The following is a 26,799-nucleotide window of genomic DNA, read 5'->3' on the forward strand; positions in this document are numbered from 1 at the left end:
CGGAGTTTTTAAAAATCTTCGTTTTCAGTGACCAAAAACGCCGTTTACGTGTGGACGAAAGGTGCAAACGCATAGAAAAATCTGCGTTTTCAAAAATACCCGGGTACGTGTGGACGTAGCCTGAGCATGCACCAGTTTATTGCATTTCCAGACTTGCTTTCGGCACAATTTACAGTGCACGCTACTCTGTTTTTTGTCAGACTTGAAATAGCCGAAATACCTTCACACTACGGAACTTCTTTGGCTCTTCCGTTCGACAATCTCTCCGGCATTGGAACTATCATCTGTTTTCTCTTCGGTAACCTTCGGTCACGCTCGGTTGATTTTTTTTCTAGTCGGCACACTCATTTCCTCCATTACCCGGACCGTATGGTGGCTGGCTGCTTCCCAAACAAATACACATGTGCGGCTTGGCACTTGTGCTGTACGTAACAAGTCACGTGACGTGACGCTGCGGCTGTGATTGGTTCGGCTCTGGGCTACTTAATTTGGATTGGCTGTTCTTTTTTTTCTTTTTCTTTTTTCTTTTTTTTTAAGAGGACAAGAGCGGCGAGGTCTATCGCGATAGTTTAACTTTTCTATCGAGAAAAAGTTATATCACGATACATATCGTTATCGTTCTATCGCCCAGCTCTAGTTCAAAGGTTTATTACATAAACGTAAGCTCAACTTATCCTTGTTTTATATCTCATGTATATATATGGCTTCAAGCTCATGTACAGTGGTGTGATTCAAATATTCAGCCTTCAGACCAACAGCCACTCTATTTCACACAGTTCTACTCAGCCTGCTTCATGTGACAGGGGGCAGCTATCTCATCCACCCTGTTTACAAGGGGAGCCTTTCCAAAGACACTGGCTGAAACAAAAGCAGAGGGGAGCTAAACCAGTCTGTCCAGCTCGTACACCCAGTATGAGATTGGAACACAGTCTAATAAATAAAAATCTAAAATCAGGAGCAGAGAAATGTTATTATGGTTAAAGAGACCTAAAAACAGCTGAACTCTTCACTTTTGGTGAAATGTTGAAACTTTTCTAATCACAGAAATAGACAGTTTTTAGGTTTTAAACTTTAAACTGGTCTGAATCCATCATAATGGGAACAAAAGGATAAAAAAATCCCTTGTGAACCCAACAGAGCACCTCAGTAAAGGACGTATAATTCTTCTCATTGCTGCAGGCAGGCCGGCACACTGATTCGTGTTGATTTGTGTACAGTGATATTAAAAGACAAGACATTTGAGAAAGATGAGATACTTCAGTTAAAGGGCTCAAAGTTCTTGTATTATGAATGACACGAGTGTTGGAAAGTGACAGAGAGGCATGCAGTGGGAGTTGCTTAACAATCCTACAGGAGGAGCAGCCAGACTTGATCCTGTCTCCAGCCTCGAGTCTTTCTGCAGCCAGTACAGCACAGACTCCAGCAGCAGGAAGAAGAATGGCAGAGCACACGCTTAATGCAGAGGACATGGCTCTAAATAAACTGGGCGACATAGAGGTAAGCATCAAGCCTGTCTTGTCCTCTCTGCCCTCGGGGGCCACGGTGCTCGTAGCTGAAATGCCTAAAGTTTGTCCAGTTTGAGTCGGCACATCATGAAGCTGTTACTGAAGGTAACAGCAGAATTGTATATGGAATTATAGCTTGTGTGGGGAAAAACAAATTTTTTATCCTGTCTTGGGGCAAACTGACCAAACATCTGAAGCAAAAGTAAAGCTGTGGCTCTCTCCCCACCGGTCATTTAGACATGGGGCTTTTTCATAGAACCAGGTGTAGCTTCTTTCTAGCAGGACTTTAGTCTCACCCACATGATGTTCTACATTTCTGTTTCTGAGGAGCCAAAAGAAAGGTGGATCAAAAAGGCTAAAACAGCTCATTTTTGACCTTCGATGAACACAAAGGCCCAGCATGAGATAAATAAGGATCATGTTGAACTGTGATTCAATAATAAAATTAAGGTATTTGATGTGATCTTAAGAAGTCTCTTTTAATCCTACCAATAAATTTAACAAAGGCTGGGGCTGTGTGTCGTCTTAATGTCTTTGGCTTTTGTTATTCCTGATTTATTTATGTGGTGAAGCTAGCGATGGGCATTCTGAACCTGCTTTAAAGTAGCTGAAAGTAACTATGTGTTCTCTTAATGCTCAGATCCACGTCAGGCATGTGCAGGCTATGCTATAACAAAGATAACCTGTACAGTGATGAAAACTGAGAACGTCCAGGTGAACACAACCAACCTTTTGGGATTTACTTGGATGTTTGAGCATGCAGCACTAATCCCTGACATCACATCAACCTCGAAGAACAATCAGAATGACAAAGTCACAAAAAACAAAAAGATTAATGATTCAGTTCAGTGTCACTTCATCATTATGCTATTAAAGTCCATGATAACAGGGAGAGAAAATAGGAACGACCCCTCTCCAGTGTCTGTTCCACTGATCAGCTGTACAGAGAGCTGAACGATAGCTTTGGGGCTGAGACAGGGCTGCACCCCGGTGTGACGTCTCACACCCTTGTGCTACACAGCTGGACTTAAGTAAATGTCTCAGCTGGTTGAAACTTTCTCACAGTATTTCTGAGATACATGGCGGCGGTCACCTGGATTTATCAGCTCAGACACAGGACCAGTTCAATTGTTCTCCGCACATACATGTTTTCATGTGATAAGTTGGCAGGTATGTAGAAAACCACACCTCTTTGCATGTTAGCCCATGTTAGCTCAGGTGAGTCAACATATGTTATTCTGCCACTCCTACCTTTGTCCTTAATGCCACACCCCAGGGACAGGTAACTAAACGTGTGTGGAAAAAAGCGTGGACACGTGTGCAGAGACGTCACACTGTTAAAGAGAGAAACATTGTGAAAAGTTATTTGACTTTGCATTTGTGTTCCTGCTCTCGTACCTAACCTGTCCTCTCACAGGCCCAGCCTAGAAAAGCACTCCGACCGATTGACATGAATCACTACGCCACTAAGAAGCGTGCGGCTCAGAGCATGTTGGACGTGGCCTTGCTCATGGCCAACTCGTCTCAGCTGAAGACCATCCTTTATGTGGGTCCGCAGTATCGTTTCTATGTCCCCCTCATCATGCTGCTGACCCTGTCCTCCGCGTTACAGGTCATAGTGGGGCTGCTGCTCGTCTTCATTGGCAAGTGACATCATTGACTTTGTCTGAATGAAAATGGCTTAAAGAACAGCTGTGCTTCTCTCTGTGTTATTCCAGTTTGAGTGAAAAATACTTTCAAAGTATTTTTAGAATAGAAAAGAATAGAATAAACCTTTATTATCCCACGGATGAGAAATGTGGGTGTTACAGTTCTTATAGCAGGGGCAATATAAAATATAAAAGGAAGACACAAACTGTTCCTATATACATAAGCAACTGAAGTTCGTATATACAGGTAACAATGCACAGAGCTATATATTAAATGTGCAGTAAACAAACAAGCTGGTGAGTAAGATGATCAAAGAATGTTGAGCTGCATTATAGAGTCTGACAGCCCCTCTCCAGGCTCAGACTGAGGTTAAAGATGGATGTGGTAACCTCACAGAGTTGATCTGCACAGTCCCTCAATAGTCTGGAGCTGATTCCATCCGGACCCGTGGCCTTCCTGGTTTTCCTCTTCCTCAGCTGACTTTGCACCTGGTCAGCTGTGACGGAGAGGCTGCAGTGTGGGACAAAGTAAATGATGATTGCTGCTAAAGAACTGATTGAAGTTTCTTCGTGACTTTTTAAAGAGCAGGATAAGTTTGGGGGGTCTCTCTTCTGCGTAGTGAAAAAATGACAAGAGGATGTGAATCTCAGATTGATTGTGATTTTAATGAAAGGAAGAAGTGACGCTGAAAACTAGTTCATGCATTTATTAGTTCCAGGCTGAACTACTGTAATTCATTATTATCAGGATGTCCTAAAAACTCGCTGAAAAGCCTTCAGTTAATCCAAAATGCTGCAGCAAGAGTCCTGACAGGGACTAGAAAGAGAGAACAGATTTCTCCTGTTTTGGCTTCCCTTCATTGGCTCCCTGTTAAATCCAGAATTCAAACTCCTGCTCCTCACATACAAGGTCTTAAATAATCAGGCCCCATCTTATCTTAATGATCTTGTAGTACCATATCACCCTATTAGAGCACTTCGCTCTCGCACTGCAGGCCTACTTGTTGTTCCTAGAGTATTTAAAAGTAGAATGGGAGGGAGAGCCTTCAGTTTTCAGGCCCCTCTTCTGTGGAACCAGCTTCCAGTTTGGATTCAGGAGACAGACACTATCTCTACTTTTAAGATTAGGCTTAAAACTTTCCTTTTTGCTAAAGCATATAGATAGGGCTGGACCAGGTGACCCTGAATCCTCCCTTAGTTATGCTGCAATAGACGTAGGCTGCCGGGGATTCCCATGATGCATTGAGTTTTTTCTTTCCAGTCACCTTTCTCACTCACTATGTGTTAATAGACCTCTCTGCACTGAATCATGCTTGTTATTAACCTCAGTCTCTCTTCCACAGCATGTCTTTATCCTGTCTTCCTTCTCTCACCCCAACCGGTCGCAGCAGATGGCCCCGCCCTTCCCTGAGCCTGGTTCTGACGGAGGTTTCTTCCTGTTAAAAGGGAGTTTTTCCTTCCCACTGTCGCCAAAGTGCTTGCTCATAGGGGGTCATGTGATTGTTGGTTTTTTTCTGTATCTATTATTGTAGGGTCTACTGTACAATATAAAGCACCTTGAGGCGACTGCTTTTGTGATTTGGCGCTGTATAAATAAAATTGAATTGAATTGAAGGTAAATTACAGCGCAGGAACACGAGAAAACACGGTGATGCAGGACGCTCGCAATACTTTGGTCACTTCAGTGCACGCAGTCCCACAAAACTGGATGTCACGACGCATAAATGTGACATATTTTACTCCATATTCATTCCTGCTGTCTTACTGTTTATATTTTACTGCTGCACAGTCAGCGTGCAGCACCTATCATGGAATTTTGCATGTACAAGGACAGTAAAAGGCTATTCTACTCTATTCTATTCTATTGTCATTTGCAAACACTGATGCAGCTGTGTATTTATGTGGAACATTTGTAATATTACTAGACATTTGAACCTAGGCCAATATCAACGAGTTACAGCAGCTTTGAATTCATTTCAGACTGGATGTAGCCAGTTACAATTCAAGTCTCACATAAGAAGTATTTTGTTAACTGTCAAATCAGATAAAAGCTTCGTTGAAGAGTGCACGGCATCACTAACACCTGAGGGTGTTCTATAGCAAAATCAACTATGATGTGCAAACGTTTGGAGGCCTCGAGGGCCAAAAGGTCAGATTGCTGACTCACTGACTCAGAACAGGACGTTTACATGGAACTTGCTTTTGACAAATATTGCAGTACCTCCACCTTTTTTGGGTTGAGCTGTCCTATATACATTATAGCCATCAATACTTATAAGCCTACTTGTAATACATTTGTTTAACCAGTCCAATGTGCCCATTCACGGAGCATATCCATCATGGAACATAAGCGACCAAGATGGATATGATGTGGTTTAACATTCCCAGAGATAAGAAGTAGCAGAAGAACGACACGCTTCAGCTTAAAGATTTCCTAGAATTATTTTTTAGAATCTAATTCTATTCTAAAATCATGTTTAAAGGAAAGTACAATTGTTGTGAAGAGCCATAACACAAATCATTTGGGGCAGTTCCACAAAAGAGAAGAACAAGGGCACAGGTAAAGACTTCATTCACCTCAGTGCACCGTCACTTTTATACACCACAACATATATTTGCACACATGCTTGTCCTTATTTATATTCATACCTACATCTCTGTATTCATCAAGTCAGCTTAATATTTATCTAACAATGTCTCTGCTTCTACACTAATTGTTTATGAGTTTGTTGTATATTTGCTGCTCTACGACGAATAAGGTTTCTCTGATTCCAGTTAATGTCCATTAAATCTGCGTGATCAATGGCATGCAATAGAATTTAATGGCAAAAAAGCATTATTTTTTTTTAACACGTTGGGGGTTGACATGTTGTTTTAGTGAACGACCTTGGGTTAAACTAACTCTGATCAGCTGTATGGAAACAAAATCAACAGACTCTTCATATCAGAAGCTCAACCTGCACTGTGCTCACAGCACAGTCAGCGCTAAATCTGATTTGAACTGACCAAACTATACAGTACCTGTATGAATACTATGAAGGCCGGAAGTGAGAGGCTGTGGAGTGGGACGGTCTGTGAGACTGAGATTACCCAGAATGCACCAGTGAACGACACAGGAAATCATTCCTGGCTGTGGATACCTCCCTGCACAGCTCCTCCATCTAATGCACGACACACACTTTTGTTCTACGGTGAAAATAACAATTTGTTACAGTTTAGCCTAAAATGCCAATGATATATATTTCTCCTCTGCAATATTTTGGACATTTATAATGGAGCTATTTATATATATTACAGCTACACCTTATATTTTGTAACTGTGTAATGTATTGTGTTATTTAATTTTGTTCAGTGTTACTGCTCTTATTGACTCGGAGCGACTGTAACCACAGAATTTCCGCAGGGATTAATAAACTCTTTATTTCACTTTCCAGCATGCAGAGAATGTGTTAAACGTTTTTCTCTGCCACCTACTAATAATATACACAAAGAACATAAAGGCTTCCACTGGCCCAAATGACCACAACTACGACATATTTTCAGTGTCAGTTCATCAGATGATCAGTTTTCAGGATTCGGATGTATTGTTTGGTCTATTAAATGTCACACACTTGCAAAGAGCATGGTTTATTTGAAGACACAGAGTAATCAAACACCTCGTTTTGTTAAATCAGAACATTTTGTCTTCTGAAAGTTTTATTTCTGCTTCTGCCAACATGTTTAGTTAACGAGCTCGACTGGACAGAAACAATCACAACTGCTGAACCTGCACTGTGCTCATGGTTAAAGCTCCCACAACATTTTGTCTTCTGAACATTGTATTTTTGCTTCAAAACTGCTTCTAGCACAACAAGAGTCAGCGGAGGCTGGAATGAGACTTAAAAAAGCTTCAGTCCACATTTCAGTTTGTTGAGCTCGCTGTTGCTCCAGAGGAGGCCCTCAGCTGGCCGGGCTGGAGCCGAGGCCCCGGGGATGCTGCTACGTGTCGCGCTGCTCTCCAGCTCCACTGGCTGGTCAAACACAGTCATTATCGAATAATTGTCCACCATGAGGCACGACGGGTCGTCCGACTGTCCAGGAACTTTACCAAGGGCGTAGTTCTTCCATGTGACATTATCAGTGCACACCTGCCACGGAGAACCTCTGAGGGCAAGTGCTCTTTCAGCCTGCACGTCTGCCCATTTGCGCTCCTCACTTCTCTCCGAGTCCATTGGTGAGGAATGCAAGGGACGGGCGTCCTGCCGGGAGTGTTGCATCTGGTCCAGCAGCATCCTCACAGTATATATGGGCTGCTGCTGCTTCTGCTGCAGAGGTGTGCTGGCCTCTGAGCGCTCTGTCTGTGTGTAGATGGAGCAGAGCTGGAACAGCTTCTCTCTGGTTTCCTGAGGGGGGGGATGCTCCATGTCATCCAGGACTAGCTGGATCAGGTGAGGTGTGCTGATGCAGGGGGCATCCAGACATGCAGAGAGAAGCTGCTGCCACCTCAGCTGGATGCGGTTGATGAAAATCCTGTCCTTCGTTCTGGCTTTCTTCTGCAACTTTGTCTCAAAATGATATTCAAATTTGTTGTTGTTGCAGAGGAGGACTTCTGAAATCCATGCAGAAATATAGAAACACCTGTGACTGTTGGGCTCTTTGCTGAGCAGCTTCAGTTCCACAAAGAGCTTCTCCAGGAAGAGGTGAATGAAAGACGGAGAGTTAAGCATCTTTAGCAGGGGCAGCCAAAAGCGCAGGAAGGTTTGTGGGACTCTGGGCTCAGTGGGACTGGCACTGTCAGAGGTTGCACAGCCTAATGTTTCCAGCTGCTCCATGGTAGGAACAAGAAAACCGTCTTCCAGCAGCACATCAATCAACAGCTCACTGGACTCCAGTGCAAACTGCTTGATCTCACCCAGCAACCAACTCATGTCTGCTAAGGGGGCCTGCCACAAGCTCTTCTTGTCTTCAGGAGACCCAGCATCAAAAGCTTGGTACTGGTCCTTCTCATAAGAGATCAGCAGCTCCCGAGCGTTTCTGTAGGCATCCACTTCTTTCTGCCTGGCAACGAGCTCATCTTCCTGGCGCTTGACGTCCGCTTCCTCATCCTCGCCATCCGACTGCAAGTCCCAGCGCTCATCGGGGGCTCCTCCCAGCTGTCTGGACCAAAACTCCTGCTGGAGCCACTCCAGGACCACCTTACACCCCTTTCGGCACCATTTCAAAGAAGGAAGCGTCCGATGCGTGATTTCGTGCCTCAGATTCACCACCCACTCGGGGATGTTCAAGTTTCCAGCCAGTCGCCTCAGCGGCCGGGCTGTTCTTCCCTGCTGGCGCTCCGTGATAAGATTAACAAATCTTACCAGGGCCGTCCCGTACATCAGGGTCAACTCATCTCCGGTAAGCTGTCCGGACCGGTCCCGCACCTGGCAGCGCACGAGGTCCGCTGTGCAGTCCACGGCCACAGGAAAACTATTAGCGCACCTGGCCTTCCAAGCCGATATCCTCTCTAACGCAAACCTCTGCAGAGAGGAGTCCATCGAGTAAAGGTAGTCCCGAACCTGATCCCACTCCGCTTTGTTAAGCCAGGCTACCACATGGCGTTTTTTCTCAGAGCCCTTTTTCTTCATTGTGCGCGCTCCGGACCTCACGCTCAATCTCTCACTCACCGGGAAAAAGCCGCTCGCCTCACGCAGAGACCACTCGCAGATTTATATGACACAGGACCGCGTTCAGAGCTTCGAGTTTTACCGTCGCTTCTCGCACAGTATCCAGGAAATGACGCTAACGTTTTCTTCGACTTCGTTTGCGGCTGACGTTCACCCTGCGGGCACGCTGACGCCTCCTGCTGGATTGGAGGATGGAGCGATGGTTCTACAGAGCGCTTATTTACATGATGCTGGTCATAAACGAGCTTTCTTTGGCTATGGTGATGATCACAGTTTATTTACATACTCTATAAATTCACGCTGTTTAGTTTTAGACACTGCACTTTTTTCTTGCATCGCATTCATTTGGACATTTCAGGCTATTGTTGCTTTCATGATATGACTTGACTAAAAGAAATGTTATTAAGGAACCGGACCACGGCAGGTTTTAGAAAACCCATCCAGAATAATTTTGTAGGCCCATACAGGGACCCCAAAGGTCAAAGCTTCTGTTGCCCTGCTCACGCAGTCCTACCAACAACTACCCACTGTGAAAACAGGCAGGTAATAACGTTTTGGCACATTATTTATGATAAGAACCCACCGTGAGGGGAAATGCAGTTGTGGAGAAGATGAAACCACCAGCACCGAGGGCAGCTGGATTAACAGCGTATTGATTTATAGGATAAAATATCAAAGAAAAGATGTCTAGTTTGACTTTGGTAAGAGACATAAATCCCTTGAGGACTGTCAGGAACAGCACCCCGTGTAAACATCAGCCGACATTCCTGAGTGGCTTTCCTCTGGTCCTCACGTCACGCCGAAGGATGGCGGTAATGCACACGGTCGCTGTTTGACAACCGCCAATAAAACCCACGAAGAAGAACCCGAGGTCGGTTTGGATAATGGCGGGTGTTCTGATAGAGAAACAACTTGCTCGTTATGTGTATTCTTCATTGGAGGTAAACATTAAATACAATATTAACTAAATAAAGTCATAGTTGTGCTCACATAGCATTAAACGCTGCTCTGTGATTTGTTTGAACGTGAGCGGCTCATTAATGCACTGAAATGATGCAATGTATTTATTATTCATGTATCTGTAGAAGTTTACTGGCTCAATGGCGCCATCTTTCAGAGGCAGTAGACAAAAGGCTGAGGTGGCTTGTAGAGCAGAACGCTGTGGTGGGGAACTCCAGGCCTCGAGGACCGGTGTCCTGCAGGTTTTAGATGTGTCCTTGATCCAACACAGCTGATTTAAAGGCTAAATGACCTCCTCAACTTGTCCTGAAGTTCTCCGGAGGCCTGGGAATGAAACAATCATTGGATTCAGGTGTGGTGACCAAGGGTGAGATCTAAAACCTGCAGGACACCGGCCCTCGAGGACTGGAGTAGGAGACCCCTGGACTAATACCATGAGTGTTGGTGAGCTTTTTACTCCCCAGTGGTCTGTACCATACAGCAGACCATAGTTTTATGGGTACAGTTCAGTAAAAATAGTCCACCAGGCCCCAGCAGTGTGCACACAGTGAGAAGGCTGGGACACCTATCACAGCAGCCGTACCCTAATTCAATTAATCAGGTGGAGGAAAGATTAAAAGAAATGACCCTACTCTCTCTTTTTAAATAAAGATCAAAACTATTAACACAGGCCAAAATGGTTTGCAAACATGCTTTTTATGCTATACAGCTGGACGTTAAAACGTGTTTGCATGTTTGCAGACCTCTAAGCAGCACTTAGAGGTCCTGCAGTTTTTTGGCATTTCTTAATTTGGCTTCATTTTTCAGATCCAGAAGGGCCCAAGCAGGGTGTGCTGGTACACAGTACTTTAAACCACATCGTGGTCAGTGTGTTAGCGCAGCATCCCATCTGCTGAGACATTCCAGTAACAGTCCAGCTCATTGACCATAACACAGAATCCACGTTACTGTCATTCTTAGCCTGCTGCTGTTTCTAGCCAGAAGAACATGGAAACATTAGATCACTAAGGTCTTTCAACATGGCAACAAAAATGATGTCAGATATGCGGACATACGGTTTCTCGTAAAATGTCTTCATTACATTTTCTTTTTTTTTTATTTTTACAAAAAATACCTTTAATAATTTGCCTCGTTACATTTCTTGTCAGTGACATTTTATTAAGAGTGTAATTCTTTCTGCTTTACAGTGACTTAAGAAACTGTATTATTGTTATTACACACTGTTACACTGACGCACACTGTTTAGGAGTGATACTTTACAGAACAGCAGGAAGACAGCATTTCATTCTTGAGTCATTATAGGACAAAGTAACATTTTAAATCCTATGGAGCAGGTTTGGATAAGCTGGACAGAGGCAGGTGTAAACTTGTTACACAGCGCTGTAATCAACTCGTGTACTTTCACTGTGGACACAACGAGTCAGTGTGAGTCCGGTGTTTTGAATCTTCTTCGGTTTTCTTTCTCTGATGCTACATGATTAAGTACATCTCAAAACTCGGGTAAATAGAAAATAATAAAAAAGGACACTGCTTAAAACTGTAATAAAACAATTACATTTGACCCTGAATTAGATAAGAAAAAGGACAAATGGATGGCTTTAATGTTAGAGGAGCTAAAACAGATGTTTCAGACAGAAGATGAACTGGGGAGCTGCACCAAAGGCCAGTAACAGATAAATAAGTATTATTTTCAACAGTATTACAGGTGTACAAAATCAATACTGGCTGGTCACTAGAAGCTTTGGCTTTAAAGTTGGACAGCAGAATCTGAAGCTACTGTAGCAGAGTCCAAGTAAAAAGTGGTGAAGCTCAAAAATAGAGTCTCGATGTGACATCGATGGAACAATCCTTCCATCCAAAGGAAGATGATTCCCGAATGAACAACTTCCACTGTTCATCACACGATGTAGGCGTAGGCGTAGTAGCACACAGCTGATAACACAGCTAAAGGCAGCAGCACCAGAATCATCTTCCACAGGCTTCCTGTGGACTTGTCTCCAGTGGGCTCCCCTGATCGTACAGAGGTGTGATTGGTGGAGCTGTAGGTGACCTGCACGGCAGCCCTGAGACACAAAGGAGAAGAGGTGGGTTAGATCTGGCTATAAACTCACGAGCTCAAACATGTGACTGCTTCATACTGCAGGATTCACTCTGTGTCAGCGTCTGGTCCCTCCACTCCATGTTGCTCAGTGCTTCGCTTCACCCTGTGTGCAGGAAACACACAGTTCAATACTTAATGTTCAAGCCAGCACTGGGTTTGTTTCACTGCACTACATTTATGATACATTTTAGGTAAAGTTACCCCAGGGTTTACCATCAATGTGTCATCACCATTATGACTGAGCTGACAAGAACAGTGGATTTTATTAACACACATAACAGATTTGCACTGGTAGTTAGCTGCATGCACTTTTTGGTTTAAGGATGGCTGGGTATTAAAATGTTATCAAGTCCAATTAAATAAAATATCCTCAAACAAAGGTCAAGAACGTGATAAAGTCCCTCACGTGGAACAAATGGCAGTAAGTACCGTGGCAGCTGCATCAGCATCAGCAAGTTAAAATAATGAAATGCTGCAGTTTGAGTTTCACATGTAAACCATCTCTCTGCTTCCCTCGTCACCTCCTGGAGTTCTCCCATTTTCACATGTAAATGATTTGATTGGCTGAATAGCATGTGTGTAGTGAGTTACAAAGCACACGATTGGTTGGTGTACACACAACAAGAGATAAAGGAAAACGTTGCACAGATTAATATAACGTTAGTGTAAATACTAGAAAATCCAACCTATCATCTTACAGTGTAAATCACAACACTGTACTAAGAAATGTGACTCTGCAGAGTTCTGACTGACATCTGGGTAAACAACAACAATCTGCCCTTTCAGTTTTACTTCCATGGTAGTGTGGACCATAACACAGATGAGGTGTGATAACACCAGTGCAGTTTGGGAGAATTTCATAGAGGAAATAAAAGCACAGTGTTGTATGTGGGCGGTGCAATATAATCAGCTTTAAGACTATCCAACCGGAGCGGTGTGCTGTCAGTTAAGTAAACAACATTTAACTTCTTTTTGCAGTTAACACTGAATGGAACGATGTTTGCTAACTGGGTATTAGTTGTTTGTAAACCAGTCTGGTGGTTGTTGGCAGGTTTCAACTGGTGTTTCTAAATGGTTAGTAGAGAGAGTGGTGCATCGAGAACCACCAGTATCTCGCCAGTCAAGGTGAATGTTGTTTACCCATGAATGCCACAAACCCACACTATCATTTTTATGAGATTCATGTTCTGTTTAATCTGCTTCACTATAGTTTCATGTCCACATTTGTGCATGCACACACATGCACCATGTTTGAAATGCACGTGTCAGCGGAGCGGCTTCATCGATCCATCATTGTCTCAGAGGACGAGAGGATCTTAAATTAGAGCCTCATCCAGATGCTCTAACCCAGGGATGTCCAACTCCAGGCCTGGAGGGCCGGTGTCCTGCAGGTTTTAGATCTCACCCTGGGTCAGCACACCTGATTAGTTTATTACCAGGCCTCTGGAGAACCTCGAGACATGTTGAGGAGGTCATTTAGCCATTTCAATCAGCAGTGATGGATCAAGGACACATCTGAAACCTGCAGGACCCTGACCCTCGAGGCCTGGTGCTGGACACCGTGGCTCTAACCTCTCCTCAGCCGTGCGTTTGCTGCTGAAATAGTGTCACTAGTGTTGTTTGTGGGGACAATGAAGACAGGCCTCCATGAGATCATTAAAGAGTCACATTATAATCAAGGTAAACGTACTTTGCAGGTGATGATCTAAATAAACCCTCAACACCTCAGCCTCGCAGGTCTCGACAGAACAGGTTGCTGCTCTTTTTCTGCTAACAGGTTAATCAGGATGTCGTGTTGCACGAGTGTCTTTAATGTGCCTTGTGATGTTCTGTGTGGGTTATAGCAGTACTCACATGTTGGCAGAGCGCTTACGTGTAGCCTGTCGAAATGAAAGCAGGAGTAATTGTAAGATTATTGTCTTTTTCCAGAGTAGAGGAGTTGGCACAAAAACAAAGGGGTAGGCAGACAATCAGGACTCACTGCACTCTGGTATGTGATGTAGGTAACTTCCTCCTCTGTAAAAAAACAACACGAAACACAAATCAACTATTACCTCAAAGTTACACCTCCAAATCTGATCAGAGGACAGAAACAGGAGGAGCAGAGTGAGCCTGAGAGCGAGCTGCTGGGGCTGACCTCTTCATACAGACCAGTTATCATCACTGCTGCTGTTTCCATAACACTAACGGATTTAAACTTCAAATTCACAACTATGAAGGGAAGAGAGTTACAGTTCACCACCAAACACCACAGTCTCCTGACTTTACCCAATCACCGTTTGTGTGTTTAAGATTGGAGCTAAATGAGCCCGATCCTTAGTATTCTTCACTCTGACTGAAACACTGACGGCTTCTACCTCAGGCTGCTTCCTACCTTCCTCTCTGTAGTAGGTCTTATCAGAGGACGTCTTCACTGAAGCCTGCTTCATCGCCTTTTCAAGCTTCCTCTCATACAGATGCCGAGTGGAGTCTGTGTTCACACAAAAACACTTCTTCAGTATGTGAACAAAGGACAGACACTTATTTAAATAAATGCTGGAATGAATTAAAAGCAGTTTTTGGGTTCACATGACCTTTTGTAATGAATGATTTTAATGTCACGTGGATCCATTTTTATGATGCAGTGTAAGCAGTTTCCACATACTGTCCACATATACCAAGCCAGACCTGACGTAGCGGTAGCCTCGCGTTATAAACTTCCAGTGTGAAGGAAGTTTCCCGCAACATTTTCCTCATGTTTCAGATGCAGAACAGCGCTCACGTGGATAATCTGCGTGTGTGGAAAACACTTCACGGCGCAAAACTGCGATCCCTGTGTGTGTACTTACCCACGATGGGTCCGTGTTTGATGCCATACTGAGAGAGCAAGCTGCCGAGCTCCTCGTCGCTTTTCTCACTCAGAGACATCTGCAGACAGACAGATTCAGACATGCGCCACCCTGCGCTCCAGCAGGGAAACCAACAGGCTACATTTCAAAACCAAACTTTATTAGTCAACGTTTAAGACAGTCGTACATGTTGTAAAGCGTTTACTTCTTTGGGCCCCGTTAAAATGAGTTTCCCCGCAGAAACATAGTTCCGAGAACTGACCTGGCGGCTTTTTGCGTCCCTCTCGAGAGAGTAAATCACGCTGCCACAAACAAATGAAAGCGGCGCATGAACAAAGCTGACGGTAAAGTGGGCTGAATGTCACTCACCTTTGGAATAAGACGACGGCTGTGCTGCGTGAACTGAGACGAAGGAAAGTCGGGCACAGCAGTAAAGCTCACATGTGGGCGTAACTTCTCCAGAATTTGGAGACGTTAGGTTGGCACACCCGCAGAGCACCGCTGATCCTGCTAACCTGACCTAGCCTTGTTCTGTAGCACGGTTACCAGTGCTTTGCTTTTAAACGAGTAATCAGCGCTCAGAGCGGGTCCAACAGGACCTTTGTTATCGGCAATCTGTGTAACATAATAGATATCCCCCTCCCGCCGATCCATCCTTCCAGCCCGGGTCCTCTACCAGAGGCCTTGAGGGTCCTGCGCAACACCTTGGCTGTTCCTAGGACTGCGCTCTTCAGAGACTGGGAGGACTCCGATTATCACTGGGACCACCGGGAGCTTCATCCTCCACATCTTCTTGAGCCCTTCTAAGCAATTTCATGTCATAAACTTTTGTCTTCTCTCTCATAGCTTGTGTGTTTTTTGTTGTTGTGAACTGGTGCTCTATTATTAATAAAACTGAAACAATCTTTCATTCTTTTCGTGGAAGTTTGTTCAGTGCATGACACGCATTTAGTTTCTATTTCACTCGTCTGTAAATTAATATCGGCTCCCTTACATTAAGCTGGAGGGAAATAAAGACAACAGATGCTGAAAAATGGCGACTAAATGAAGTAAAGACATTGTGTGAATACATTTTTATTAGTGCTCTGTGTAAGACTTTATAAATATAAAGCAGTACTGCAAGTCTCCTCTGCTGGAATGCATAAAAACGTGATTTTGTCTGGTACAACGGTAAAAGGATCATCATCTTTGATGTTGTACTCCAAACAACAAAAACTTTAATGTTCATTACATTTATGTCAAGTTTTCATGAAACCACGCAGAGTTGAATCACTCATCGCTCTGTGTCATCTCTCTAAGGCACTCCCTCACGTTATCCACCCTTTCAGGTGGAGCCTTCTGTATGGTCTGCTCCAGCAGCCGCCGTGCTTGATCCAGCCCTCCTACCTTAGGGGCGTTCTGGCGGAAGAGGTAGCCGCAGAGCTGATTGTCATGGCAGTCTGGAGAAAGCAGGCCACACAGAAAGCGCAGGAACATGTCAAAGTGACCCAGTGGGTGGTTAAAGGTTCGCACCAACGCACACTGGATCAGGCCTGCGATGGACTTGGTTTGTTCTTTGGATGCAAAGATCTTGGGCATGTGCAAGATCCCAGAGTCCAGGACGTTCTTCTCCTCTGTGCGAAACATTGTGAAGACATACAAAGCAGCCATGAACTCCTGCAAGAAGGAAGATAGAGCTTCTTAAAGCGTGATCTCTACAACATACAAGTTTTTCACGTTTTTGTGTATGTCACAAGAAACAGTTGATTACAGTGGCTCCTCGTTTATCGCGGGAGTTACGTTCTAAGAGTAACCCGCGATAGGAGAAATCCACGAAGTAGCCAGTTTTATTTTTTTACAATTATTATAGATGTTTGAAGGCTGTAAAACCCCTCACTACACACTTTACACACTCAGACAGACACGAACATTTTCACACTTTTCTCTCTTGTTTAAACGCTTACAGTTCAAACCTTGGTAGGAAAATAAGTCCAGTATTATAGAATGAAACCAAACACACCCGCGGCTGCCTTTCAGGGCGCAAAACGTTTCGTCGACAGTGTTTGTTGGAGCAAACCTACAAACATACAGTGCAGCACTTCAGAGTCACACTGCTAGCGATCAAAGATTTATATAAATTTGACAAGCTGACCACATTCTGTACTGTACAGGAGACACGGCACGAGATTGATTAACAGTGGCCTGCAGCCAATCAGGACGCAGAACACAATGCGCTGTAAAAAATAAAAAATGCAAAATTGCACAAAAAAAAATCAGTGAAATAGCGGGGCTGTGAAAGCTGAACCAAACACTGTTTCTGTGGTGGGTGGGTTGATCCCTGGCTGCTCCAGGCTGCATCCCAAATGCCTCGGGAAAGATGCTAACCCCCAAGTTCAGATCTAATGCTCTGCTAACCACTCCCTGCAAATATGATATAAATTAAACAGAAACAAACAGAAAATAAAAAATCTACACAAGGATGCTAGGGTAGCTGAAACAGAGGGAGAGATGGGAAAGTCTGCAGCTTCAACAGATCCCTACATGTGAAGTGTATGTTTGATATACTAGAAGGCGTGTTAGTGTGTAAGATGCAATGCAGCTTGAGTTGTGCTAGCTTCACTACCTTTATGGAGTCAAAGGCTACGTTCACACTGCAGGTCTTAATGCTCAATTTTTTTTGATCAAATCTGATTTTTTTTTCTGTCTGGTTGTTCACATTACAAATAAAATGTGACAGCAAACATGCTCTACTGTGAACAGTTCACGGCCCTCAAAGCAGCCCGCATGTGCAAAAGAAGACGTCACACACAATATGTCTGTGAAGGTTCTCAGTCATCCAGGTCATCGTAGTCTAAGGAGCTTGGAAAGAAAAGCGTCTGGACTTCTTTGAGTTGCTTGAAGACGTTTCACCTCTCATCCGACAAGCTTCTTCAGTTCTAAGGGTCAATGGTGGGGAGTCCCAGAGAGTCCCACACCAGCGAGGGAGGATAAGAAAGACAGACGCAACAGGCCTGTCTTTAAATCTGGGACTCCCCACCATTGACCCTTAGAACTGAAGAAGCTTCTCGGATGAGAGGTGAAACGTCTTCAAGCAACTCAAAGAAGTCCAGACGCTTTTCTTTCCAAGCTCCTTAGACGTCACACACAACGTGCTCCGTTTATGGAAGTAAAAATGGCGGCTACAGAGCAAGTAGGTGTTGTTGCAGCAGTCTATCAATTTCTGCACAGTCGTAACTGACATAATTTTGACGAATTAATTAGAGAAAGAAGGACACTGAGAAAACAGAGAGGGCCTGTGCTTTAACAATGGCCGCCATGCTTTCTCGTTTGTCTTCTCCGGCGCTGATAATTGGCGTCTGTCTTGTGTCAGTGACGTAAAAGACGGATTTAATGCAACATGACCATTCAAACAACAGTCGCTTTCTAAAACATCAGATATGTATTGGATTCAGTACCACATACGAAAGTGACCCAGATCGGATTTGTGCCGTTCACACTGTCATACCATGATGGGATATGGGTCGCATAGGGTCAGAAAAGTCAGATTTGATGCGCTTTCGCCTGCAGTGTGAACGTAACCTTAGACAGTAAAGTTTATGGGAAGGTTGATGTCCGAGCAACAGGAACCTGTGAAGAGAGCTTATGTCAGGTCTGTTTGAAAAGAATAAGCACGAACATGTTTACCTGGAAGGTGAAGTGGATAAAGGAGTACACTGTCCTCCCATTGGCAGCTGGGGCGGGGAGCGCAGTGCACATGCCGCAAAACACGGCCACCTCGTTCAAATTCAGGCTGTACTCCTTCAGATCGTCTTCATAGAACACGCTGGTATCCTTCTCCAGCATTTTCAAGGCCATCCTTCCCAACTGTACCACCAGGTTTTTATCATCAGTGGACCATTTCTGAGTGCAAAGAACACAAGAAGATAAAAACAAAGCTCTGACACCGAACATAAGCTTTGCAGTTCCAGGGCAAATGCCTGTTCATCGGTCTTAATGGAAATAAACTGGGATTTGACTGTGTTTGATTTATTGCTCCTTTAAAGCTGGGCCACATCTGGACTTTTCTGTTTCAACAGCTCTTCTTTTCACAGCAGCTGCGATGTCATCCACTCTGCTGCTTTGGGACTGCAGCGTACACCCGACAGTCATACATTAACACTCAGTTACCGACAGTATAGACAGTATATGACCCATCAAAGTCATACTAAGGCTGTAACTTGGCCAGTTTAAAAACAAAGACAGTATATAAAAGATGGATGCATCCTCTGTGACATCACTTCAGAAACTCGTGTAATACACACTGTGGACAAAGCCGCTCTTTCTCTCCTAAAGCTAGCAAACTAGAGCAGCAGTAGTTTGCAGCAGGACTGGAAGCTGTTTGGAAATGAAACACAGACACGTTACCAGCTCATTTTCCCTCCTGTCATAGTAAAACTGCAGCCTGCGATTCATCTGGACCATCAAAATGTTGACGTAGAACGGCGTCAGTCTGGGAGGATCCTTCCCGTAGCCCCGGTAACGGTAGCAACGCTCGAACACCGTGGCCACCATCCAGCACACAAACGGGTGGCGAGCGGCCATGACAAGTGTGGGGAGGCGCTTAAAATGAGACAAGATCTTTGCTCCCAGATCCGTATCGCTCTGCCAGCGATTCTTCAGGTAGGACTCTTTCATGTCATCGCTGCGGACAAAGGGGGCAAACGGATTAACTCACAGCACTGAAACTAAATCACGTGCACACAGACGTCAGAAAGAATCAGCCGCCATACTTGAAGCCCTGGATTTCTGTGACCGCATCGATGAACTTGGAAGGTATCTGTGAGACAGCCCCCCGTCTGCCCAGGATCCAGAGGCGGGCGCCACGGAGCACAGTGCCTCTGATGATGTTTACTACCAGGACGTCAGGATGTGCCGGAGTGTCGTTGTCATGTATGACTGGAGCATTCTGGAGACAGAAAAAGGAAACAGACAGAAATGCGTCTGATTGAGTCAGCCACTTATCTTAGCAGCCAGGTTTATTCCTGCTGGCTAAACCTGCTCAGTTACAAACAAGATCGTCACAAGTACTTTACTCTATCTTCATTTAACCTCCTAGGACCTGACCTCCACATGTGTGGACATCACATTTCCTTTAGAAATGTGTGGTTTCTTGCACATTGAATTTTGGTTTGTCCAGACCACAACACTGAATGTTGGGCCTGATATCCACTTACAGGGACGTTATGCTGCCACTGTTCTATCCAAATGTAAAACGAATGTCCTCGTGTGTGGATCTGATTTTTCTCAGAAACAAAAATCAGGTAAGAAAGAAAAAAAAAAAAAATCACAAAATTCTTAGTTTTTACATTCATCAGGTCCCAGTGACAGAGCTCAGGTCAGTAGGTTAATATAGCTGTGTCATGTCAGGATATCATTGCAAAAACAACGCCATGTGCTCCTAGCACACACAATGCCACTGCTCAAGCATCGTCCTCTGTGGGGAACATGATGCTGTTTTAGAAGCAGAACAGCTCTGCTGTGAATGATGCCGGTGACGTTGTGGGAACGAGATGAAGATGTGTTACACTGACACTACATATCAAAGATGGTTTGATGAGTGTGCAGCTTGTTGTGTGGTTGGAAGGAGGTGCTGCTGCTGTTCTGTTTAGTTAGTCTGAGAACAGGAAGTTAGTCTCACAGAATAAAAAGGGTTTTCACTCAAATCTTTAAATATCCAAGTGTGTTTGTTTCCTTTATGTGACTTGAGCCAATGATGTTAATAAGTCAGACATCAAAGTATGTGAATGGATGGGTTTACCTCCCAGTCCAAAGAACTCTGGTAACGATCAAATGAGTCCATTATGATGAGAAATTTACATTCGTCCTCCTCCAGGAAAGGCTTTACGTCTTTGCAGTCAGAATAAAAATATTCAATGATTTCCATGATGGACATCGTCTGAGAAGGAGGGAGGTGTTTGTTTCGCAGGACCCACAAAGATCTGAATGAAAGTTTGATGACAAACTGGATATCCTGGATAGAAAGAACAACAGAAAAGCTTTTGGTAATGAGCGAAACACAGGAACAGTAGCACAGCTCGTCTCTGCTGCAGCTGGAAAACCAAATACTGGCGAATCAAACCAACTACGCTGTGTGCTACTGCAGTGCTCAGGCTTCACACAGTATATAAGATGATAAAAAGGGAAATGTAGACAAAATATTGTGTAATTCCAAATATCAAACACATCTAGAACTCACACTGGCTTTCATTTATGGAACGAGCTAATTACAGCCCCTAACCCAGCATTCAGGAGGATGAATGGATGGATGACATATACAAAAAGTTCATTCCCCTTACAGCTGTTATCAGAGTGAAACAGACCGAGTGAAGCTGCTGGGATTTCTGTGTTCTTTCAAAGTAACTGCTAACGCTCTTCATGTATCAAGTGCACGAGACTGGAAAATAGTTCAAACAGTGAGCTCCTGCTGGAGTGACGGTATAACCACGTGTTTATCCACAGCAGGGTCCAACCCGAACGCTTTTTCTTGTCAGGACTGGCCTGAGGCGCTCATTGGGTCAGGATACGCAGAATGTAAAGCATAAAGGCTCAGAGAACTCAGACCTCCCCACTCAGGACCAGCCCAGAACACACCCTGCTGTGGCTTTACTGAAGCTGTGATTTGTAAACATCTCACCTTATTGGCCCGTTGTTCGGCCCAATCCAGGCAGAATTTTCCCACACACACACTCATGCCAACTCCTGGAAGCCCTGTGGTCACCAGCGTCCTCACCGGAGTGCCGTCATCTTTCTTTAGTCGGATCAAATTGTTCAGTCCAACAAAGGTGTCAGGGCTGGGGACCGGGACAGGGGACGCAGGTGGTCGTAAATCATGGGTGGGATAAATTCCTCCACAACCAGAGGTGGAAATCTCCGGCTCCACAAAGACCTTGTCTAGAAAGTTCTGCTTCCCAGCTTGAATGACTCCCTCCCGGATGACTTGATGGTCTCTGAATAAAGCCTGCTGCAAGCGGAAACGCATCAACGCTGTGTCGGAAAAGATATGGAGCAAAGTGAGAAAATGACATGTAGGAAAGAAAGAAACATTCAGTCCTTCAGGTACGTGTTGTCTAAATTCTGAGAGCTAAAATGAGATCATTCATCATCATTCAACAACACATCGCCTACAGGGGAAGTAAGAGGTTAAATCCAGGACGTCACACAATCTATTTACAAGTCAAGAAGCTTGCAGACAGAGCAGGGGTGTCCCACCCCAGGCCTCGAGGGCCGGCGTCCTGCAGGTTTTAGATCTGACCCTGGGTCAGCACACCTGAATCACATGATTAGTTCATTCCCAGGCCTCTGGAGAACTTCAAGACATGTTGAGGAGGTCATTTAGCCTTTAAATCAGCTGTGTTGGATCAAGGACACATCTAAAACCTGCAGGACACCGGCCCTCGAGGCCTGGGGTTGGACACCCCTGAGACAGAGGTCAGAGAATAGATGTTCGAGTGTCGGCAGACAGCAGGAGCATCAGAGTTGCACATCGAGCTACAGCAACTTTCTTATTTGTGATGATTGGAGCAGCAGATGCTTTGTAATGGCATGAAAATATAAAATGTCGTTTCATTTTACACATGAGTAACCCTGCTAGTATATGAATTGTTGAGCCATGGCCAAAAACAATTATATTGTCACTCTGACTTAAACAGTCTCATCTCTGACACAGCGACCACAGCGATTCTGAAGTAATCCCATTGAGGCTTCCCAGAGCTGTTCCCGCAGATATTGGATGTCATTTGCCGTGAGGCATAAAAGCACTTTGACCCTTCTTGAAACAGAGACATGAACATACTCTGCTGATGGTGCTGAAACCTCCTGAAAGCCCACGCACTGTCCGCTCACCTCTCTTACACATGTTTGACAGCTCCTCTGCTTCTGGCTTCTTGTTGATATGTTCCAGATTTGTTATTGTGCGAGTCAGAGCTCGATCTTGTCCTGCAGAGCACAGTTTGCATCCAAAATAAAAGCAATAAGAATGTGTGACACAAGTGTCCATCACAGCAACGACTGTTTCAGCTGTGAAATAAACTTTTACACCAAAATCCCCCCACAGCTGTAAAAGACTGGTTGGCAGCTGTTGCTCCTAAGCGTGGCCCAGCCAGTGATTAGGCTCCAGGAAACACCTTTCCACACGCAGGTTTGGATTTTTCCCCATAAACTCCTTCATTTAGAAACTGCTGCTTTAGTTTACTTGTGTTGTCTGTTTGACATTTCAACTTGTTTGATGAGTTGAAACATTTAAGTGTGACAAACACACCAAATAATAGGAACTCAGGAAGAAGGCAAAGACTTTTCACATCACTGTAGGTGCCACAGCTGTGCTTCCTTACCGAGGACCTCCAACAGCCGGTCTACAAAGTCCAGTATGTCTCCATCGTACATCTGGTTCAGCTTCAGGTCAGCCTCCCACTGATAAAACCACGACTTGAATTTCATCATTTCTTCCCAGGACAGCTTGGTCAGGGTGCTCTGAATATTCTACAAATAAAGAGCACCTTATGAAAACACAACTTAAGACGATGTCTTGTCTTGCTGAATGCTCACGTACTCAAACCCATGGACATGATTTATCAATAAAACTTGTAACAAAACGGCAAAGTTGCTCTGAAATTTGTCCCTCGACTGCCAAATGGACTATCGGGATTTGTTCCACCCTGAATGTTTCATGTGTGCGCCCACTGCAGGAGCCTGCTCTGCAGGACTTCACTCTCAGGCGTGTTTTGGGCAGAAAGATGAAGTAACAGCAGAACAAGTGGAAAAGTCTCAAATGGACTGATTGGGTGTTTCAGGGTTTTCTGGCCCCGCAGACCTCTGACTAATCCAGAGAAGCTTCATCTGTAGCTTTCTCTGACTCTGTGTCAGCCCCAGTGTGTATGGGACAGCTGTCACACACACCTGCAGCTGTGACCAATCACAGCCAAGATGTAAAACGTCTTTATAACCTGAGGAAACATGACGGCTGCTGTTTGTCATTGTGGCACTGATCTTCATCACACTGAAAATGCAGACAGATGTCTGAAGGAAAAGCCTCCTGACAGCAACAAGTTCCAAACACTTTGGACAGAAAATGGTGATTACACTGTGTTATTCAATGAAAACGTCTTTAGCGTGGACACCAAGCGATAGCTTCAGTAAAGACAGACAGGCTTTGTACCAACCCTAAAGACATGAGGCAGATCCTGTTCTGGGTGCAGCCTGCCGGGCTGGCTGTTCTCGTCAGGCATTGGATCATCTGGTTCAATGGGCTCAGGCGGTTCTGGAGAATTAGTTATTAAATACTCATCTTCTTCCTCATCATCTTCATAAAAGTCCAGATCAACAGAGCTGGGAGACAACCAGAAGCACAGGGTAGAGTCAGAGACTGCTGCAAACACGGTTACACAGCACGCATCCTGCCTGACCCAACACTGGTGAACAAAGTGTGGTGGATTTCTATAAATATCACTCTTTGGCTCTTCTAATAATAACGTTTGTCAACAACATTTGTTTTTTTTAAGTTTAATGTGTTTGAAAAACAGAAGACAAACCAGCCCGGGTCCATCGTCATGTTAAACTGAAACAGTGTGTGTGTGTGTGCGTGCATACGTGCGTGTGTGTGTGTGTGTGTGCGTGTGTGTGCGTGCGCGCGTGCCACCTGGTATCAATGACCACAGCTCCGGGCGCTCTGGTCTGCTGCGTGGTCATGGTGTACAGGGTTTCTGGAGAGTCGGAGCGATCCTTGATCTGTATCCTGGTCAGTATGAAGAACAACAAGCTGTAACAGGCTGCAGCAGCTCATATCATCCACACCTGCCATCCTCTGTAACTCTAACAGGATATTCAAATGTACCAGATGAGCTGCTGTAAAATGACTGCCCTGCTTTCAAAAGCAGAAAAAGAATTATTGTCACTTCTGTGTTGCTGAGCATTGAAGAACAAATCCAGAATGGCTTGTGGCAGCGCCCCCTGCATAGAAACAGCGCAGGTCCAATCCACGACATTTTTTAAAAACTCTGTACTTCGTTAGCCTGTATTTAAACATGACAGTGAAGTTGAACCCTAATCCTAACAGCAGGATCAGCTGTGTTTAGCTGCACTGTCTTGTGCATCGTGCTGACTGTGCAAACTTTCTTGCAGCTCAGACAGTGGACAGGCTTCATTTTTAATACGGGCAATTAACTGGAACTAAGGGTGGCAGGCTAACTGTCCCAAAAACACACAGCAAAGAGCAGAAGTCTACAGACTGAAACTTCAAATCAGATAAAACACTCAGGACCAAGTACCCTGTCCCTGTGGGAGCTCTCGGTTCAGGTAGTTTTGCTACCACGTCTGCAGCTTCCTGCTTCTCCTCCACGTTGTCCTCCATGTCGTCACTCTCGCTCTTCATTGAACCGTAGCTGGACGGTGGCCTTTTCCACTTCTCCTTCTCCTCGTCCTCCTCATCCTCTCTCTGGAAAATGCTGGGTGAAGGAAAAGAAAGTTTTAGTGTGCACCTGACTGTTTCTTAAACATCATTCTTCTCACATATATTCACTCATATTAAGTTTTGGTTGTCTGGCTGTGACAGAGAGGTGTAAAGGTAAACATTTTTTTCTGAATTGCCACGTTGCTTTCTGAAAGACGCGCCTGCACTTACTCATTATTGTTTCGTTACTACATTATTGGCTCCCTCGTCAGCCACTTTATGTTTTCCTCCTCTGTGTTTCAGATTTCTGTGACCGAAGCTAAACTCGCTCCATCACATCCCAACTGGCTCCAACTTAAACCAATGAATTCCTGATGGTGCTAAAGGCTGTAATACTAAAGCCAACAGGATGGTAAAGAACAGCAGACAGTATGAGAGCAGAGGGATGTTCAGAGTAGCTTTAACAGCTTTTTCAAATTCTAAATGTATGTGTAGCTTATGGCATTGAAACATGAAACATGATGTGCACTACTTTGTTAGTTCGGTGCTGCACAGCATACAGTTGTGTTCCTTTGCAAAGGACGGCCCAGTGCATCCAGGTGCAACAAAGGGAGCAGTGAACATGTTTCTGGAGCACTCACAGCTCTCCTGGATCCATGACACAGTGACACATACAGGAAAAAGAAGTCTGACTGGAAATTCATAGACTAGTTTTCAGCAAAGATGGCGGTTGGCCCACAACTGCCTCCCTGAAGTTAACAGCAGAAACGTGAAACATCAGCCAGTCACAGTGACGTGACGTTTACTTTCCTCGCTCGCTGTAAACGCGGATTTCACTCGCTTTCTTGAACTCTTGCCCCCTGTGTCCACACAGCTGGGCTCTTTCTTTTCACTTGTCTCTGCTGTGACAGGGAAAAGGTCACGCAGGAAGAGGCGTGACGGGGGGGGGGCTCGCTGCATACCTGATAGTAATAAATGCGTGTTAACACTTGAGTCAGAGCTGAGTGGTCTGTAGCGCACAAGGAGAGTAAACTACGAGGTCCCGTCGGAAACACTGCTTCTCTCCTGAAGTCGCACACAAGCTGGGAAGATAATGACAACACCCACCTTTCGACCTCCGTGTCCGGGTCCATGTTTGTGGTTGGAGCAGACTGGCACGGCACGGAGCTTAGGCGGCTAAATGTTGCAGCACACAGTTACTTTAACACGAAAACAAGCCGACCGGCCTGCCGCGCTGATTAAGCTAAACTATACCACTTCCAACTTTCGTTTTCGACTCGTTTCCTTCCGCGAGCAAAGTGCAACGCAAACCCTAAGACTTCCGGGACAGCTTTTCGAAATAAAACCATGATCGTCGTTAGATACGAGTATATTTTAGAAAGCTACGTGTGTATGAAAACAGACACCACGGGCAGTGCTCGGGGCTGCAACACCACTGCTGTAGACCGCAGAGCTGCGCATGATCTTAATCACGGTCATAGAGCAGCTCAGATGTTAGTTTGAGACATATTCGGGCTTCATAAGTTAGTCCATCCATTTTTATTGTATTAATTATTAGTAGGATTTTTGAATAAGGTTAAAATAATCCCAAATAGTAGAAAAATCAGATTAATACAAAAAAAATATTTCAATAACATAAGCATAATATTTATTTGTAACATTTAAAGCTATTGTTAGTGTTCGACATGACAAACGTGGACCTGAATGAG

General features: G+C 44.6%; 4 protein-coding genes across 6 annotated transcripts; 1 reads left to right on the plus strand and 3 right to left on the minus strand.

Annotated features, from left to right (window-relative positions):
- The first annotated feature begins 1,032 nt into the window (after positions 1 to 1,032).
- Positions 1,033 to 3,800, plus strand: LOC146684886 (ninjurin-1). Its single transcript, XM_085443867.1, has 2 exons — positions 1,033 to 1,497; positions 2,923 to 3,800. The coding sequence occupies exons 1-2, from the start codon at positions 1,291 to 1,293 to the stop codon at positions 3,154 to 3,156; spliced, it is 441 nt and encodes a 146-aa protein (XP_085299993.1). The 5' UTR covers positions 1,033 to 1,290; the 3' UTR covers positions 3,157 to 3,800.
- Positions 3,801 to 6,514: 2,714 nt separating this feature from the next.
- On the minus strand, positions 6,515 to 8,928 carry LOC146684887 (ribosomal biogenesis protein LAS1L-like). The gene has a single exon (XM_085444668.1). It carries the CDS (start codon positions 8,758 to 8,760, stop codon positions 7,033 to 7,035), a length of 1,728 nt encoding a protein of 575 aa, XP_085300794.1. The 5' UTR covers positions 8,761 to 8,928; the 3' UTR covers positions 6,515 to 7,032.
- Positions 8,929 to 10,817: 1,889 nt separating this feature from the next.
- emd (emerin) lies at positions 10,818 to 15,429 on the minus strand. 3 transcript variants are annotated; one of them, XM_085444456.1, is made up of 7 exons: positions 15,058 to 15,429; positions 14,689 to 14,799; positions 14,235 to 14,330; positions 13,842 to 13,876; positions 13,715 to 13,740; positions 11,910 to 11,963; positions 10,818 to 11,822 (listed from the first exon to the last, which is right to left on the minus strand). In XM_085444456.1, the coding sequence occupies exons 2-7, from the start codon at positions 14,789 to 14,791 to the stop codon at positions 11,657 to 11,659; spliced, it is 480 nt and encodes a 159-aa protein (XP_085300582.1). In that variant the 5' UTR covers positions 14,792 to 14,799; positions 15,058 to 15,429; the 3' UTR covers positions 10,818 to 11,656. The 3 variants fall into 3 exon arrangements, with proteins under 3 accessions (XP_085300582.1, XP_085300583.1, XP_085300584.1); XM_085444457.1 differs by having other exon boundaries at positions 14,689 to 14,767; positions 15,058 to 15,428; XM_085444458.1 differs by lacking the exon at positions 15,058 to 15,429 and adding an exon at positions 14,951 to 15,047 and having other exon boundaries at positions 14,689 to 14,767.
- A 317-nt stretch (positions 15,430 to 15,746) lies between these two features.
- Positions 15,747 to 26,493, minus strand: nlrc3l (NLR family, CARD domain containing 3-like). Its single transcript, XM_085443970.1, has 12 exons — positions 26,198 to 26,493; positions 24,969 to 25,145; positions 24,341 to 24,436; positions 23,865 to 24,030; positions 23,037 to 23,184; positions 22,549 to 22,641; positions 21,341 to 21,690; positions 20,465 to 20,677; positions 19,437 to 19,612; positions 19,072 to 19,348; positions 18,352 to 18,567; positions 15,747 to 16,344 (listed from the first exon to the last, which is right to left on the minus strand). The coding sequence occupies exons 1-12, from the start codon at positions 26,221 to 26,223 to the stop codon at positions 15,958 to 15,960; spliced, it is 2,325 nt and encodes a 774-aa protein (XP_085300096.1). The 5' UTR covers positions 26,224 to 26,493; the 3' UTR covers positions 15,747 to 15,957.
- Between the last annotated feature and the right edge of the window lie 306 nt (positions 26,494 to 26,799).

This window comes from Copadichromis virginalis, linkage group LG20 (assembly GCF_057382275.1).
Source record: "Copadichromis virginalis isolate Kocher_CV1m ecotype Utaka linkage group LG20, C_Virginalis_male_GT1.1, whole genome shotgun sequence".
Lineage (NCBI taxonomy): Eukaryota > Metazoa > Chordata > Actinopteri > Cichliformes > Cichlidae > Copadichromis > Copadichromis virginalis.

Excerpts from the sequence above, each read along its gene's own strand:
- LOC146684886 (XM_085443867.1), top strand. The coding sequence starts at position 1,291 with ATGACACGAGTGTTGGAAAGTGACAGAGAGGCATGCAGTGGGAGTTGC. Across the intron at positions 1,498-2,922 it reads ATAAACTGGGCGACATAGAG|GCCCAGCCTAGAAAAGCACT; the intron begins GTAAGCATCAAG and ends GTCCTCTCACAG.
- LOC146684887 (XM_085444668.1), bottom strand. The coding sequence starts at position 8,760 with ATGAAGAAAAAGGGCTCTGAGAAAAAACGCCATGTGGTAGCCTGGCTT.
- emd (XM_085444456.1), bottom strand. The coding sequence starts at position 14,791 with ATGTCTGAATCTGTCTGTCTGCAGATGTCTCTGAGTGAGAAAAGCGAC. Across the intron at positions 13,741-13,841 it reads ACATCACATACCAGAGTGCA|GCTACACGTAAGCGCTCTGC; the intron begins GTGAGTCCTGAT and ends TCATTTCGACAG. Across the intron at positions 11,823-11,909 it reads GGACCAGACGCTGACACAGA|GGCTGCCGTGCAGGTCACCT; the intron begins GTGAATCCTGCA and ends TTTGTGTCTCAG.
- nlrc3l (XM_085443970.1), bottom strand. The coding sequence starts at position 26,223 with ATGGACCCGGACACGGAGGTCGAAAG. Across the intron at positions 25,146-26,197 it reads CCGGACACGGAGGTCGAAAG|CATTTTCCAGAGAGAGGATG; the intron begins GTGGGTGTTGTC and ends TCCTTCACCCAG. Across the intron at positions 18,568-19,071 it reads ACAGGAGGGAAAATGAGCTG|AAATGGTCCACTGATGATAA; the intron begins GTAACGTGTCTG and ends CTTTGCACTCAG.